The sequence below is a fragment of the Rhineura floridana genome, chromosome 2 (genome assembly GCF_030035675.1).
Source record: "Rhineura floridana isolate rRhiFlo1 chromosome 2, rRhiFlo1.hap2, whole genome shotgun sequence".
Lineage (NCBI taxonomy): Eukaryota > Metazoa > Chordata > Lepidosauria > Squamata > Rhineuridae > Rhineura > Rhineura floridana.
In genome coordinates, this window is record NC_084481.1 from 68122827 (window position 1) to 68138999 (window position 16173).

General features: G+C 42.0%; 1 protein-coding gene across 1 annotated transcript in view; it reads left to right on the forward strand.

Moving 5' to 3' along the window:
• The window catches only part of LRP1B (LDL receptor related protein 1B), a 524827-nt gene that overhangs the window by 188649 nt on the left and 320005 nt on the right, over positions 1-16173 (forward strand). The window contains 1 exon segment of the mRNA XM_061608878.1: positions 11976-12123. Within this exon segment, the coding sequence (XP_061464862.1) occupies positions 11976-12123 (148 nt within the window).

Genomic DNA, 16173 nt, shown 5'->3' on the forward strand with positions numbered 1-16173 from the left:
CCTCCATATTACACCCAGACAGTCTATATGTAAATAAAAACCATATATCCAATAAGACACCAGTCTCTGCTGACCTTCTTTCCAAGGAAACCAAACACTCCTGGAAGTCTTGCGCTGCTCTGAGATTGGGGTGGTGCTGCAACAATATTCTAAACAATACCTAGCAATGCTGTTGATCACAGTGAACATAGTCCTTTGATGCATGGATTGTTAGGTTATTTTCCAGGTCCCAATCACAGGATTTATACATGGGCAGCCTAGGCACACAAAATAATTATGCTGTGAGCTTTGATAAATCATAACTAATGTAGAAAGGGTGAAAGTGTTGTTTATAATTTATCCAACACTCTGGTTGGCCTTAATATGGGAGAGGAAAGATGCCATTGCCACTTCTTCTCTATTTGCAATTTGTGTGTTTTTGTGTGTGTCTATCCAACAGAGCTATTCCAGACTTGAAGATCTGGTTCATAATTAGAAATCCTTATTTAGAGTTATGAAAGTAGTTTCATGTATAGATCCTTTGTTTTATTTCCTTTCACCATCTTATGTCATAACTATGTCAGTGGCTGTAAATAAATAAATATATTTTGTACCTCTTTAAAAACATTTACATTATTGTTTTGTACAGAGCAATCTTTTCACAGAATAATTGGAATAGAGCATACCATTATCACATTATAAGTTCATCTTGTTGCACAGGAAGTGGATAGTATCACTTTTGGATTTAGAATGCTCCTGTAACTCTGTTAACTCATTCAGAAAAAATGTATTGGTAATTACCCTTGTTCAGTGAGGTCTTCAGGTAGAATGTATGCACAAAGCATCTTTACAGATTCATAAGAAACACTTTGCATTTGTGTGCATTATGAGTAAGAAAAGAGAACATTTTTCCTTTGGTTCTTTATCATTGATTCTTTATATATGAAATGGCTTGATAGTTAGATTTTGGTTGCAGTCCTCTGCCCACTTACTTGGGAATAATTCCCATTGAAGTCAAGACTTGGATACACTTGGTGCCCTTGTGGTCACAAAATGGCCTTTGGTCCAATGGATGCCTCCACTGACAGAAAAAGTTAGGATGGAATTTTCACTGATTTCCCTCAAACCTGCACCCCTGAAAATCAGCTTCAAATAATTGGGTGATCCTGCAGAACAAGTGGCAGGTGGCATGGTTTTTTTTAACAAAATTCTGAGTAGACATGTATAGGAAGGCACTATTAATGGCTCTCTTTCAGTTCCCATCTTTGTTTGAAATGATTATGAATTTTATTTTATTTTAAAAAGAACATAAATTATATGTTTATATACCTGATTTACCAAGTATCAGATATTTATGTATCTATTCGGGTTCTCTAACATAAAGTGAAAGAAAGAAAGAAAGAAAGAAAGAAAGAAAGAAAGAAAGAAAGAAAGAAAGAACTGAAAACAGCTACTGCACCACCAATGGTAATTCCCCTGAAATTTGGAAAGAATTTCACCCCTAGAAGTTACACCCATTTGGTGTGTGTGTGTGTGTGTCTTTCATTTGTGAACTTTGGCTCAAACCCAGAAATGAACGTTTTTTTCACTGTTATGCCTGATTGAAACAAACGAACAAAACACACAACTGTCTTAGACATGGGCAAATCTGACATTTTCAGTTTTTCCAATCTTATTTTGCCAATCATAAGTTCAGTTCTCCACAATTCCACATCAGTTTGCAATTTTAAATAATAAGTCCTCATGAAAATTCAGTTGCATTTTAGTGCAAATTTCTTCTAATATACACATCTTTGTAAGCCAGCTCCAGACACTCTTGGATGAGACCGATTATCCAGATCCATTTCAGTCAGGTTTCAGGCCTGGTTTTAGCACAGAAACAGCCTTGGTCACCCTGTATGATGACCTTTGTCGGGAGAGAGACAGGGAGAGTGTGACTCTGTTGATTCTCCTTGATCTCTCAGTGGCTTTCGATACCATCAACCATGGTATCCTTCTGGGGAGACTGGCTGAGTTGGGAGGGGGAGGGACTGCATGGCGGTGGTTCCGCTCCTACTTGGCAGGTCAGCTCCAAAAGGTGGTGCTTGGGGAACATTGCTCGGCACCCTGGACTCTCCAGTATGGGGTTGCACAGGGGTCAGTTCTGTCCCCCTTCCCCTGCCTTTATATATGCATTTTTGTACACATTACTTGGCTTGAGAACTGCATCGCAAAATTCAGAGAAGTATGAATTTTGAAGGATGGCTGTGTTTCAGTTTGCACATTGTTCTGGAAAGTACACATTTGGTAGGTTCACCTGTACATGCAAATTACATTGAATTTTCCCCATATGCCTAACCTGTCTTAAACAGTTTAAAAGTATATCTTACACTTTTGTTACATTTATATATTACAGTTGTACACAGCTCTGCCTCCAAACTTCTGAGAACAGCTTATATAGGCTACACTGAGATCTGGCCTGATCTTCAGCAGGAGAACTTAGAACAATTATCTGGAGAGAACAGGATCTAGACAATAGATTTCCATAAGTGAAGGCTCCAGTAAGACTTCCAGAATTCATGTGTCATGTTGCTATAGAAGGCAGATCTGCCCAATATAACTCGTTAGATTTACTTTAGACTGAAAATAGCATATTTCATCCAAACTGAGTTCTGCCAAGCACTGAGAAAAAATGATTGGAACCCTTGCTAAAATTGGAAATTTCAGGCAAGGGGAAAAGAAAAGAATGTTTAAGCTCTGTGAGTGTTGTTTCTGCTTCCCTTACCAAACGCAACACCAGTTTCTAAGAATATGGAATGGTTTGTAAATTGCAAGCTGTCTATCTATATGTAGACAAGTAAAGAAGTCCTCCTTGGATCCCCAAGATTTAAATAACTTTTGCCGAGTTTCGAATTTACCATTTGTGGGCAAGGCGGTTGAGTGGGTGGTGGTGAACCAGTTGCAAGTGCATTTGGAGGAAGCGGATTATCTGGATCCATTTCAATCAGGCTTCAGGCCAGGACATGGGACTGAAATGGCCTTGGTCGCCTTGGTCGCCTTGGTAGATGATATGAGGAGGGTGTTGGATAGGGGCGAATGCACCTTCCTTGTCCTCCTGGACCTCTCAGCGGCTTTTGATACCATTGACCATGGTATCCTCCTGGACCGCCTGGAGAGGTTAGGCATAGGGGGAACTGTATTACAGTGGTTCCGCTCTTTCCTCTCTGGGAGATACCAGAGAGTGGTACTGGGAGATGAGGTTTTGGATCCTTGGCCTCTCACTTGTGGGGTGCCACAGGACTCCATCCTCTCCCCGATGCTGTTTCACATCTATATAAAGCCGCTGGGGGCTATCATTAGGAGATTCGGGCTGCAATGTCACCAGTATGTGGATGACACGCAGCTCTGTCTCTCATTTAAATCTTCACTGAGGTTGGCTGTAGAAACCTTGTCCAAGTGCCTGGAGTCAGTGAGTGGCTGGATGGGAATAAGCTGAAACTGAACCCTGACAAAACCGAGGTACTGTTCGTGGGAGACAAGAGAAGGCTGGGGGATGTTGACCTGGTACTCAATGGGGTACAATTGTCCCTGAAAGACCAGGTCCGCAGCCTGGGGGTCATTCTTGACTCCCAGCTGTCCATGGAGGCTCAGGTTTCGGCTGTGTGCCGGGTGGCGTTGTATCAACTCCATCTGATACGGAGGCTGCACCCCTACCATCCCAACCATCTGCTCCCATCGATAGTACATGACCTGGTCTCCTCTCGCCTAGACTACTGTAATGCACTTTACGTGGGGTTACCCTTGAAAATGGTCCGGAAACTGCAACTGGTACAGAATGCGGCGGCTCACCTGATTAAAGGCAGCCGCCGGCGAGATCACATCACTCCAGTGCTGAAGGAGTTGCACTGGTTACCAGTTGTTTTCTGAGCCCAATTCAAGGTGTTGGTTTTGACCTTTAAAACCCTGTACAGTTTCGGCCCAGTCTATCTGAAGGAGCGCCTCCAGCATCATCAGCAATGCTGCTCCACTAGATCAGCCTCGAAAGACCTTCTCTCCATCCCACCAGTTAAAACAGCTAGACTGGTGAGGACTAGGGAGAGGGCTTTTTCAATTGTGGCCCCCACTCTGTGGAATTCCCTCCCAGATGATCTCTGTCATGCCTGTGAGGCGTCCTTCCCTGGCTCTCCCTGTCAGGTTCCTACCTGCTCGTGGTTACTGCCTGTCTCTAGGCACCACCAGGGACTCCACCAGTCCGGACCGCACTCTCTTATGGTTTACCTATCCGCTCTAGCACAGATCTCAACAGATCCCCCTGCTAGGCAACCACCAGTAACGTCCCAATACTAGTATTCCCAGAGACTCTGAATACTGGTATTGTTATTCTCTTCACCGCTGCCACCATTTGTTACAGTTCCCCTTCAGCCTTGGTCATTACCTTACCCTCCCTTCTGGTCTGTGAAACCCCAGCCAAGGATCAGGCCTTTGGTAAACCAAATTAAGTATTTATTACAGATAACAAAGCTAACAAGATTAACAAGATTTCTTCTTAAGGCACATAAGCATATGGTTTTACTCAATACTAATCTGAACTCCACCCCCCTCCTTCTTCACTCTCTCCTGGCAAACAACTCTCTCAAACCCCACCAAGCAATCCACTCTTTCTCTTCTCCCCCCCAGATTCGACTCTCACTCTTCCTTTTATACATTCAGCCATTTTAAACACTCAGCCAATCATCTCGCATTCTACTGCCCAGTCACTCCCCCTCCTCTTTCACTCCACTTACCATGTATCTTCTAAAATAACAACACTTACCATATATAGGAACATCACAATGCCCCCTCTATGATCAGCTTTCGCCGAGCCTTGAAGACCTGGCTCTTCAAACAGGCTTTTGGGGTGGGTTAGGTTTTATTAATATTGGTTGAGATTTTAATATTTTAATGTAACTATATGTTTTAATTTTGTACGTCGCCGAGAGTGGCTGGATTGCCAGCCAGATGGGCGACTAATAAATTTAATAAATAAATAAATAAATATGTGCACAGATTTGCTTTGCAACTTTTCCCCCAATTTCCCCATGGGATTCCAGTCAATGAGAGCTTAGCCATCTAATATTTTGCCCTTAATATAAAAAAGGTAGTTAGTTTGTCCCATAGTAGTGAATAGTATCTTTACTTTTTACTTACATAGGACAAAGTAAAGGGTTATATTTGGGAACCTGCCTTCCAGCATTGATGACCCCAGCCATTCAGAATCAAACCTGATACGATCCATGTATCATCTGTATCATTTGTTGCCATGTCTGGGCTTGCAGGGCAGTAGTTTAACATCATAGGCCTCCATATCCTTTATCCTGGTTCCCCAAATAATTGAAATGGAAAGATGGAGTGGGGTTCACAGATTAATTCTAATTAAAAGAAATTAAGTCAATTAAGTCAAGAATTTAAGTCCATGTGAGACTGGGCCAGGTTGACACCACCTACCCAACTTTCATTCTCTGAAGACTCGTGAGTTGCACCTTCCCCAGATGTATGTTGCCATTCAGGGCTGCAGGGTACAGTGTCAGCATTCTCTGTTCCTTCAGCCTCCAGGTTTCTGCTTGGCCCAGATGGCTGTGGCACTTTGATATCACTCTTTAGAATGATTTCTTGCACAGTTTCCCTGTAACTGTTTGGTTTCTCACTCCATTTCTTCCAACTCAAACACTCATCTGCCTCTTCCATACCCTTATATGCTGATCCACTGACTCCTTCAACCTTCTTGCCCACTCTCACCTTTTAGGGCTTATCCACACGGGAGTCTAACATCGTACTAAAGATGCTGCTTTTACCATTGTGATAGATTTTCAAGGTCCACACTTATTGCTCAATGGTAGCTTCCATTCTGCTGTTTTCCATTCACACAAGTAGGATCCTCTGGGAAGGATTAGTGTTACTGCTTCTTTGTGGCCCCATCCTCTAATTTTGCATGTTTACTGCCTCGGGTTGTTCAGGCTTCAAGACTGAAGCAAGGAGAGCACCTTAGCATGCAATTGACAATGACACTGACGAGACTCCCCTCTCCTTCTCACAATGAAAGCATCCCCAGGAAAAGACTGAGGGAGAATGGAGGATTAAATACTCTGGAAACAGAGCCCATCGCTTGTAAATAATCAACTCACTTTATCAAAAGAATAACATAGAGACAGGGAGGAAGGTGGTGGTTGTTGTTTTTAAAGTGGCTCCCGCTGGACAAGTTCTGTTGAAAACAAATATTATTATGGAACAAAGTAGCACTGATGTAAATTGTTGATGGGGGAGGGGGAGAGGTGTGGCTGGAGGATTTGCCCACACCTACTCCCTTCTGCTGCAGCTTCCCATTACAAAACCACCAGGCAAGTCTATTTTTTTTATTTTTTTATCATTAATTTTTATTCAAAGTTTCAAAAAACAAAACAAAACAAAAAAACAGATTAATAACTAATACAATAAAATAAAATGTTGACTTCCGATTTGTCGCAGATCAGTTATAGGTCTATAATATGTAACAAGCCTGTCTCTTAATATATTACAAAATCACTTTCCTCCAGTAGTTATCTTAATTAATCATCAAATCTCATTAACATCACTTTATTCTTTCCGCAAAAAGTCAAAGAGAGGTTTCCAGTCCTTGAGAAATATATCCATCGATTTTTCTCCAAATAAACATATCGATTAATCCATCTCATCAAGTCTGCTAGGTCCAGTAATTTCAATAGCCATTCTTCCATTATCAGTGTTAATTCCATCTTCCATCTTCCATCCTTGCATCCATAATAATCTTGCTGTCATAGTCATATAATAAGAGTCTGATGGGAATTTCCTTCCTCACAAATATTTCCTTGCCATCAATTCTGAATGTGTTACTGAAATGTTGTTGTAAAGTCATATCTCTGTTCCTCTTTTTTATGAAATGCACTAGCACATCTCTTGAGAGTTTTTCCATTGTCACATATCTATAATTAATTCTATAAATTTTTGCTATTTCAAGCTCCATCACATCATTCCAGTCCAGAAATTTTTTCGAAACATTGATAGCTTTATCTCTGATATCTTCATCAATTTCTTCAGGGACAACGCTGAATTCCAAACAGTAATCTTTATCTCTAAGGTCCATAAACTCCAAATCTTTTTCCAGTTCCACATTTGATATATCTGTTCCAATCTCCAGGACTTGCATCTTCCCTTTAATTTTTCTTTCTTTTTCTATTGCTTGTCTAGTTATATCTCTGATCTCATCAACCTCCTCTCTCATAAAATCCCCTATTCCTTTCAGCTCCTGCTTCATTTTGCCAAATTCAATTTTCATCTCTTGTTTGCCATGTCTCAGTTTTTGTTTCGTTATCTCAATCTCATCCATTATTTTCTGAAACATATTTACTTTCAGGGTCTCAGCCACTTTCTTAATTGTCATTTTTAAAACCAAGAAGAAGAAAAAAACCCTTCAATTTCCAATATAGCACTATTCCCAAGCAAAGAGCAATTTATTTCTTTTTCCAGCAACAAAGGAGTTAATATTCCAAACCTGATGACATCATAATGTAGACAGCACAAACTGCCTTATCTCTTATGTGTCCAAGAATGAAAAACAAATTTAGTTCACAGCATCCAAATAATTAGTGGCATAAAGAACAAGCAGATTCGTCAAAATGAAGTAGACCAGAAAAAATAGTCCCAGACATATAATACTCAAAAGTTCATATAAATCAAAATTTTTCTCCTCAGATCAGATGCCTCTCATCCATTTGTATCTTTAAAATGCTCAATTCCAGGCCAGCTTTTTGCAATAAAAACAAGGATAAGCTATTTCGATTTCCTTCCGACTTAATTCCGTGTATAAAAGAGAAAAGTTATAACTCACCCAGGGATTCTTTACTGCTGATTCTTTTAACAAATCTCTTTTACTGCAACAATTTAAGCCAAATGATAAGGATAGACAGAAGAATGCTTGCCTGTTAAAATCTGTTTTTCTTTGAAGAAAAGAAAAACGTCTCGCTTAATCAGTTTGAGCTTGCTTGAAATTCCCTGGCTCCGTCAGACGTTGCTGGCTGGTCCTTCGTTCATAGGGGATCCTAATGAATTCAAGTCCCCCAACAAACACAACGAAGCTTGTGGATGATCTCTTCGTTTCTCCCTTGCCTGGGAGAAAGTTTTTACCAGTCAAAAAAAACCTTTTGACTGGTTTTAAAACTGAAAAAGCTTCCTCTGAGACGAGAGCTCGTCTCAGAGGCAGGCACAAGTGAAGCAATCCTTCCCAGAAGTCCCCAAAACCACCAGGCAAGTCTAGATGAGAAGCCCGGTAGCCTGGGATGGAGCCCCACGACAACCTGTTGCGCTCATTCAGCTTCCCCAGCCCTGGTGGCTGGGATTGATTTGCAAGCCGATCCTTCTGTTTTCTGAGTGATTTAGACTTTAATCCCCCCCCCGACGTTCGCTCTCCAACCTCCCTTTTCTTGTCCAGGGCTTACTTTGAAAACAAGAGAGAACAGCTGAAGTTGCTCTTCAGCCCAGAAGATATAAAATGAACAAAGGGAGGAGGACGGAGCGGGCATGGAGATGGGAACGATTGTCACATTCACCTAAGAGCATCAGAGCAAAGCTTCTGTAAGCCCTAGAGATATGAAGTGGAAACGTTTTTTCCTTCCCTTTTTGGATTATATCAGGATTGGGTTAATATGGATTTAAAGGGGAAAACTGTGTGATAGCTTCTGCTTGCCTGCAACATCATGTGAACCATGCAGATTAAAAGAGGATGAAAGTAGCATCAGATGCACAGTAAATTGCTGTGTGGATAAGCCCTCTATCTTTTCCCAACTTCTTTATTGCCTCACACCTATGTCTACCAGAGCCATTTTTCTTCCACCTTGGATTGTCCTTCTAAGTCTTGCTCTGTCTCTTGACCCCACTTCTGGGTGACTCTCTCAGCTTGCAGCTCACTATAACCTGAACCTGGGTTTAATTTCTTACTCATGCTAGAGTATGAATATTAGTAATGGGCACAGTGAAAGAGAGAGCACTGCTGACATAAATTCATTCTGTTCTTTTTTTTTTAATCTCTGCCTGTTTCTCCAGGAAACCTTGTCTAGTTTGAATTAATTAAGATGCCATGCATTTGGCTTCCATGTTTGCATAGAAGTATGGTACATTCAGTGTCTTTTGACAGTAGCATGTGTTGATGTGATGTGCTTTACTTTTGATCACAAAGTTTTTTGCGCAAATTTTGATTGGTAATTATTCTTGGGGGGAGGGTCAATATAGTGTGTATTTGCTTTTTCAACATATTAATAAAATTTTCTTAGGCTTAATTAGTTTAAAAATAACTCTAGCTGTACAGGAAAGTGTGGAAAATGCAATTTCTACATTTGGAGGATAATGAGAGAGAGAGAGAGAGAGACCTAACCAAGGTAGTAGTTCAACACAGTTGAATACATGTTGGCAGTGTACTTCCCACTGGCCATATGCAGCCCTCTGGGTATTCCTGCAGCCTCCTAAATGTCCCCATGCCCCAGCCATCTTCTCCTACTATTGACTTTTCCAAGCTGAGGATTGGCAGAGTGTTGAATAAGCTAAAGGAGCAAACACCTATATAAGTTGCCTGTCTCTCCCATCTAAGGAGGGAGGAATGTAGAAGTGAAATAGGCTGTTTATACCACATCATGATCTAGGCTGATTCCTTGTGATCTACATTGAAAACTGTAATACCCCTCTCTGACCATCTGTAGTGATAGCATTGCAGTGTAGCAGAAATCACCATAGCAATTCCTTCTGCTTCCAAACTGCTAAAGAAGTGCAGGGGGAAAACTGATTTGGTCCTATTTTTTGATCATTTTTCATAGTTAAAATAACTGTGTGGTGCCTTCAGTAAAATACTGATGATCCTGTGGTTTCTAATTGAGAATGAACAGAATGAGCAGTTTTCAACAAGAGGACATTTTCCTTTATTTTTATTTGTTTAGCTAATTCTTATATATGTATTTAATGCATTTATTATTTAATTATATCCCATCTTTTGGTCATCTTATCTCTAAGGCAATTTAATATAATACTTTTTTAAAAAAAACTTAAAAAATCTACATCAATTTTATAAGACAAAAACTAAAACAATTATATAAAGCAGAGCACAGTAAAGAAAAAAAATGCAATGGGTGTATCCAGCAAGGTCATCATATTAGTGCAAGGACTTCTACCTGTACAACAGGACTTCATCTCTCTCTACTGTTCCTGTGTGCCCCACACTTCCCCAAATTGTTTTGAAGGTTCTCTAAACCCTCCCTAGCAGATGGGAGGAGGGATGAGAGGAGAGGGACAGGAAGTCCCATTGTGCAGGTGGAAGACTTTGCATGAATGGAAAAATATCATTCAACAAATGCATTTATGGGGAAAGTTTTTTATATCTAAATATGATAACCTATGTTTTGGTCACCTTTTTATTCTCCTGGGTTTTTAAAAAAAGGTTTGTGCTGTGTGAGTATTAAGGCTGCTATCCTATACATACCCACTTACTAAGGAACTCAGTGGGTCTTATTTATGAGTAAGCATGTATACGATTGTGCTGTAAAGGATTTTTAAATTGGATTTTTTTTAAAAAAATACTGCTTTTAACTGAATTTGATTGTATTTTTGTACTGATATATTTTTTAATTATTTTATTTGTAAACTGATCTTGAAGGGTGCTATAGAAATTGTTTAGTAAACTAACTAAATAAATGATGGCTAGGTGCCTGAAACATAGTTTTGATTAATATCATGATAAACATTCATTTATCTGGCCTATGTCTTAAAAAAGAGTTCCCTTTCATAATACAAAAAAGCAACAGTGGTAAACCGGTCCTCCTTTATGCCGCACCTCTAAAATATCTGCTCCTTCTTCCTTCTCCCCTTACCAACCATTTTACCAGTGCAAGCTGGCATGAGTTGGTTTGGCTATTTATTTATTTGATTTATATCCCGCCGTTCCTCCTAGCAGGAGCCCTGGGTGGCAACAAAAGCACTAAAAATACTTTAAAATGTCATAAAAACAGACCTTAAAATACATTCAAACAAAACATCTTTAAAAGCATTTTTTTAAAAAGCTTTGAAGAAATCTTTTTTAAAAAAGGTTTAAAACATATTAAAAAGCAATCCCAACACAGAAGCAGACTGGGATAATGTATCAACTTAAAAGGATTGTTGAAAGAGGAAAATCTTCAATAGGCACTGAAAAGATAACAGAGATGGTGCCTGTCTAATATTTGAGGGGAGGGAGTCTAGTCTCATAACCCTCAGAAAATAGTGGTAGACCTATGGATAGTGCTGCCCTGCTCCATGTTTTCAAAAGGCCACTTGCATAATAATCCTGTATCATGTAGAGTTTTGGTTGAATTGGTGCAGCCACACTGATTTTCTGATTTTTTGTGTTAGCGCTAGGCGATGAGCTTCAAGTTGTAATGGTGTTGATTACCCTACAGTATTATTTAGTGCCTTTGTACTAGGCAGAATAGCTGAATTTGGTCTCTTAGAGTTCCTGGAATAGTTTTGGTATTTCTTTGTTGTCATTTGTGATGTAGATGATGAAAAATCTAACTAGATTTTTAGATTTTTGCCTAGTATTTCAACTTAGTATTTCAACTTACAGTATAATTCATATATTACCATACATTGCTCTTAATGAAATGGTGTTTCTTCCTTATGATTTATCTTATTAACAAGGTTACAGAGAATTGTAAAGAAAAGAGGGTTTCAGTATTATGGAAATGCCTGCCATTTTTAGCACTGTAGTTGTTTAACATTATAGGACTGTCATTGTCCATGGGTCTTATCTTGATATTTACCACCCACATGTTGTAATTTATAGGGGGGGGGGTTAGTTGGTAATATATAGAGAGGGGCAGTTTTAAATTAAATAATGCATGTTAAACCTTTTTGCTTAATAGATAACCATATGCACATTTTAAAATATTTCTGATAAGTACTCATTAGTAAAAATTGGTTTTGCTTAATGTTAAATGTTATCTTTACAGATCGAAAACTATGGTGGGCAGACCAAAACTTAGGCCAGGTGGGTACCTGCAATAAGAAAGATGGAAGGAATCCCACAGTCCTACGAAACAAAACTTCAGGAGTTGTACATATGAAAGTATATGACAAAGCAGCACAGCAAGGTAAACTGTATGTTACATGATTTGGAACAACTAGTACTGAAAGGGTTGGATCCAGAGATCTATGAACAGAATTCTACTCATTTCTCAAAAGCCGAAGGAGGGGGAGGTGATTTCCACCAATTACTTCTTTCCCCTACGGCTTGTGTCCCCTGCAAATTTTGCTCCAACGGATTGGGAAGCCTAAGAGGTGGTATGAAGGTTGCAGGAGGGGGAATCGGCAAAAACTGCCTCTCCTCTCCATTGTATCAAAGCCTCATCCATTTATGGAAAGAGGCCTTCAATGAATGGAAGAAGTCCTTTTATTCAAGGAACTTCACCTTTGATCCATCCTGAAGAGTAGATGATCTATTTTGTTAGTATTGAATGTATGGAAGGTGAATGTTTACACAGTAGTATTTGTACCTGGAACCAATTAATGTAAAAATGAGGCATCACACAGTGCTTGGGTTTAATACAGGCAGTGGCTTCATTTAACATTAACTTTGGGTTTAGTAAGGGCAACAACTTTGTTCAAGGTAAACTTGAAATAATCTGCATTCTTTTATTTTTCTTAAGTAATTACCATCCGTTCAGCATTTGATAGTAGAGCCCTTGTCCTTTTCATCAACCTTCCTTTAGAATGAACTCCCTTGAGTTGGTTAGTTTTCTCTCTACTCATGTCTCTTCATGACACACACATTTAGTGATGTGTAGGGGGTGTACTGTTGACGTGTGTGTGTTGTTGCGTGAAACAGCATACATTACGTTGGAGTTAAGTTGAGCAAGAAACATCTTCAGAGCATTAGAGCATGTTAAGAGTCTTTATTAAGACATTACGGCCAAAGGCTTAAGAGTAAATACATGTAGAGTTTCTTCAGTCACCCCCCTTCTGGTACATCTCTCTCCAAAGGTACACAGAAGACAACCTCTCAGTTCAGAGGCAATACACAGAAAACCAGCCTCACAGTTCAGAGGCAATATTCAGAAGACACAACTTACAGACTCTGTTAGAACTTTCCCAGTTGCTATCTCACGTTACCATGACAACCGTTGGCCTTGGATGTCTGCTCACTCTCAGGCCAAGAGATAACAGTTACTTCTCCAAACTTGCAGGCTTTATGGAAAACAACTAGAGACAGTAATGCCTATGGGTCACAGCCCAACACGTACTGCTTTCATTGCTACTCCCCCATGCCTCATGACTTTGGGTGGGTATATTGGGCAGGCCTTAATGAGAACTCCTGAGCCTACTTTCTTGATACTCATGGCTTTGGATGGAAGATCTAAAGGACCCTTTCCCCTTCACTCTGTAGTGATGCCTAAGGATGCTCTCCTTTTTTTCCCCCTTTTCCCCAACACTGTAACTGCTAACTGCTACTTTGCCTTTTTAACAAGCTGGAATTCAGATATAGGGTTGCCAGGTCGGAACCATTCAAAAACCTGAGAAAATGGGGGCGGGCCCTAGTGACGTCACGGGGGCAGGCCCTAGTGATGTCACGGGGCGGGCCCTAGTGACATTATTAAACATGATACATTGTATCAACCACAGTTGCTTGGAGCATGCCATTCAAAAAAAAATTCTCTGGAGATTAAAATAGAAATCTTATCTAACATAGGGTGTTCCTAGGTCCATCTGAAGTGACAAGGTCATTCTTTCTCACAAGCTTAGGGTGATGCAAAATGGAAATGGACTGCCTTCAAGTTGATCCCAGATAGGATCTTCATGGTAAGCAGTATTCAGACAGAGGTGTTTTACTATTGCCTTCCTCTGAGTCTGAGAGGCAGTGACTGGCCCAAGGTCACCCAGTGAGCTTCATGGCTGTGTGGAGATTCAAACCCTGGTCTGCCAGGTCACAGTTCAACACTTTTAAGGAACATTTAATCTAGCTTACTTGCTTCTGGCTTTACAAAGTACACAATGTCACCTACATATATTTTCAGGGGACTATTTATATACCATTTCATTGTTCTAAAAGAATGCAAAGGTGTGTGTTCTCTCTCCCCCACCCCCCATTTAGGACTTGCCTCCTTAAAAGATAAAGAATATGCATATATGTGTATCACTTATGTTTCCTGCCAGTAGCATACTATCGTCATTGTCTGTGGGCTCGTGCTGACTGGCCAACAAAGAGGAGTATCCACTGTCCTCCTTTCCATTGTCCATTTCACTAGCATTCCCAACATGCCTCCACAAAATTTGTTGTTTTTCTTTGTTATTATGTAGAGGTTTTCCTTCACTTTTGATGTCAACACTCTTGGGGCTTCCATAGTGCTGGTCACTATACAATAGCTTCTGATACTCTTTAGTGCAGTCTTTACAAAACTCCTTATTATAAGATCTTCTGATCTTTTTTCTGTTCCAAATGGTTTTAACGGTGAAAGTCCACAGTGAACAGTGTGTCCTTCCCTGTCCACTTTGGAACCCGTTTCCTCGCTTTCGTGTTATGTCTGGCCCCGAGATCTCCCTCCCCTCCCCCGTCGCTTCTCCCTTTCTCTCTCCGCCCGCCCCCTTTCCCTGGTAATAACAACATGTATGCCCTCCTGCCCACATTCTAGCAACCGGGAATGTGCCAAGCGCCACAGCAGGCAGCTGCTGCCACCCACTCGCCTTGCCTTGCCTTGCCCTGCCCCCTCACGCACTGCAACGGACCCCCACCCCAGAATCCTGCGCCCCCTCCTCTTTCCCTTGGGAAAAAGGGGTGAGCCGGTGAGGAAGGGGGCTCTCTTTCAGCCTCCCCCCCTCAATTCAGGGCTCCCAAAAGCTACCGGTCTCCTCTCCCCACCCACCAAGCCCCCGATCGGGGGGGCAAGGCTGGCATCGGCCGGCCAGCCAGCAAGCTACCCACGCCGCCCTCCCAGAGCATGCTGCTCAGAGAAGCTGCAGCTGCAGCTCCCACTCGGACTATTGCAGCGGCTCGGGCTGCCTCGCTCGGTGTGTGGGCACGCACGCACGTGTGGTGGTGGCTCTGGGCATGAGTGTTTGCCCGCCAGCTTCGCCGAGTCTGGCTCCTCCTGTCTGACTGTGCCACCGCGCTCCCTCCCGGCGCCGTGTGTGTGAGAGCGGGTGCGTGTGAGTGTGTGAGAGCTACAATCGGCAGGGAGGGGCTGAGCGAGAGGTTGACAGTCGCAAGTGGCTGCATCACAGGCGGCGGAGGCGCGCACCCCAGGCACCGCATGGGCCAGCCAGGGACCAGCAGGCGAGGGGAAGGGAAGGGAGGCTGGCCAATGCCAGCCTTGCCCCCCCTCGATTGGGGGCTTGGCGGGCGGGGAGAGGAGACTGGGAGCCTTTGGGAGCCCTGAATTGAGGGGGGGAGGCTGAAAGGGAGCCCCCTTCCTCGCCGGCTCACCCCTTTTTCCCAAGGGAAAGAGGAGGGGCACAGGATTCCGGGGTGGGGGTCCGTTGCAGTGCGTGAGGGGGCAGGGCAAGGCAAGGCAAGGCGAGTGGGTGGCAGTAGCTGCCTGCTGCGGCGCTTGGCACATTCCCGGTTGCTAGAATGTGGGCAGGTCCCCGGCAGGAGGGCATACATGTCGTTATTACCAGGGAAAGGGGGCGGGCGGAGAGAGAAAGGGAGAAGCGACGGGGGAGGGGAGGGAGATCTCGGGGCCAGACATAACACGAAAGCGAGGAAACGGGTTCCAAAGTGGATAGGGAAGGACACACTGTTCACTGTGGACTTTCACCGTTAAAACCATTTGGAACAGATAAAAGATTAGAAGAGCTCTGTATTGCTAATTACAATAAGAAGTTTTGTAAAGACTGCACTAAAGAGTATCAGAAGCTATTGTATAGTGACCAGCACTATGGAAGCCCCAAGAGTGTTGACATCAAAAGTGAAGGAAAACCTCTACATAATAACAAAGAAAAACAACAAATTTTGTGGAGGCATGTTGGGAATGCTAGTGAAATGGACAATGGAAAGGAGGACAGTGGATACTCCTCTTTGTTGGCCAGTCAGCACGAGCCCACAGACAATGATGGTAGTATGCTACTGGCAGGAAACATAAGTGATACACATATATGCATATTCTTTATCTATTGCCGCAGCCGACTATAGCAGCGGCTCGGGCTGCCTCGCTC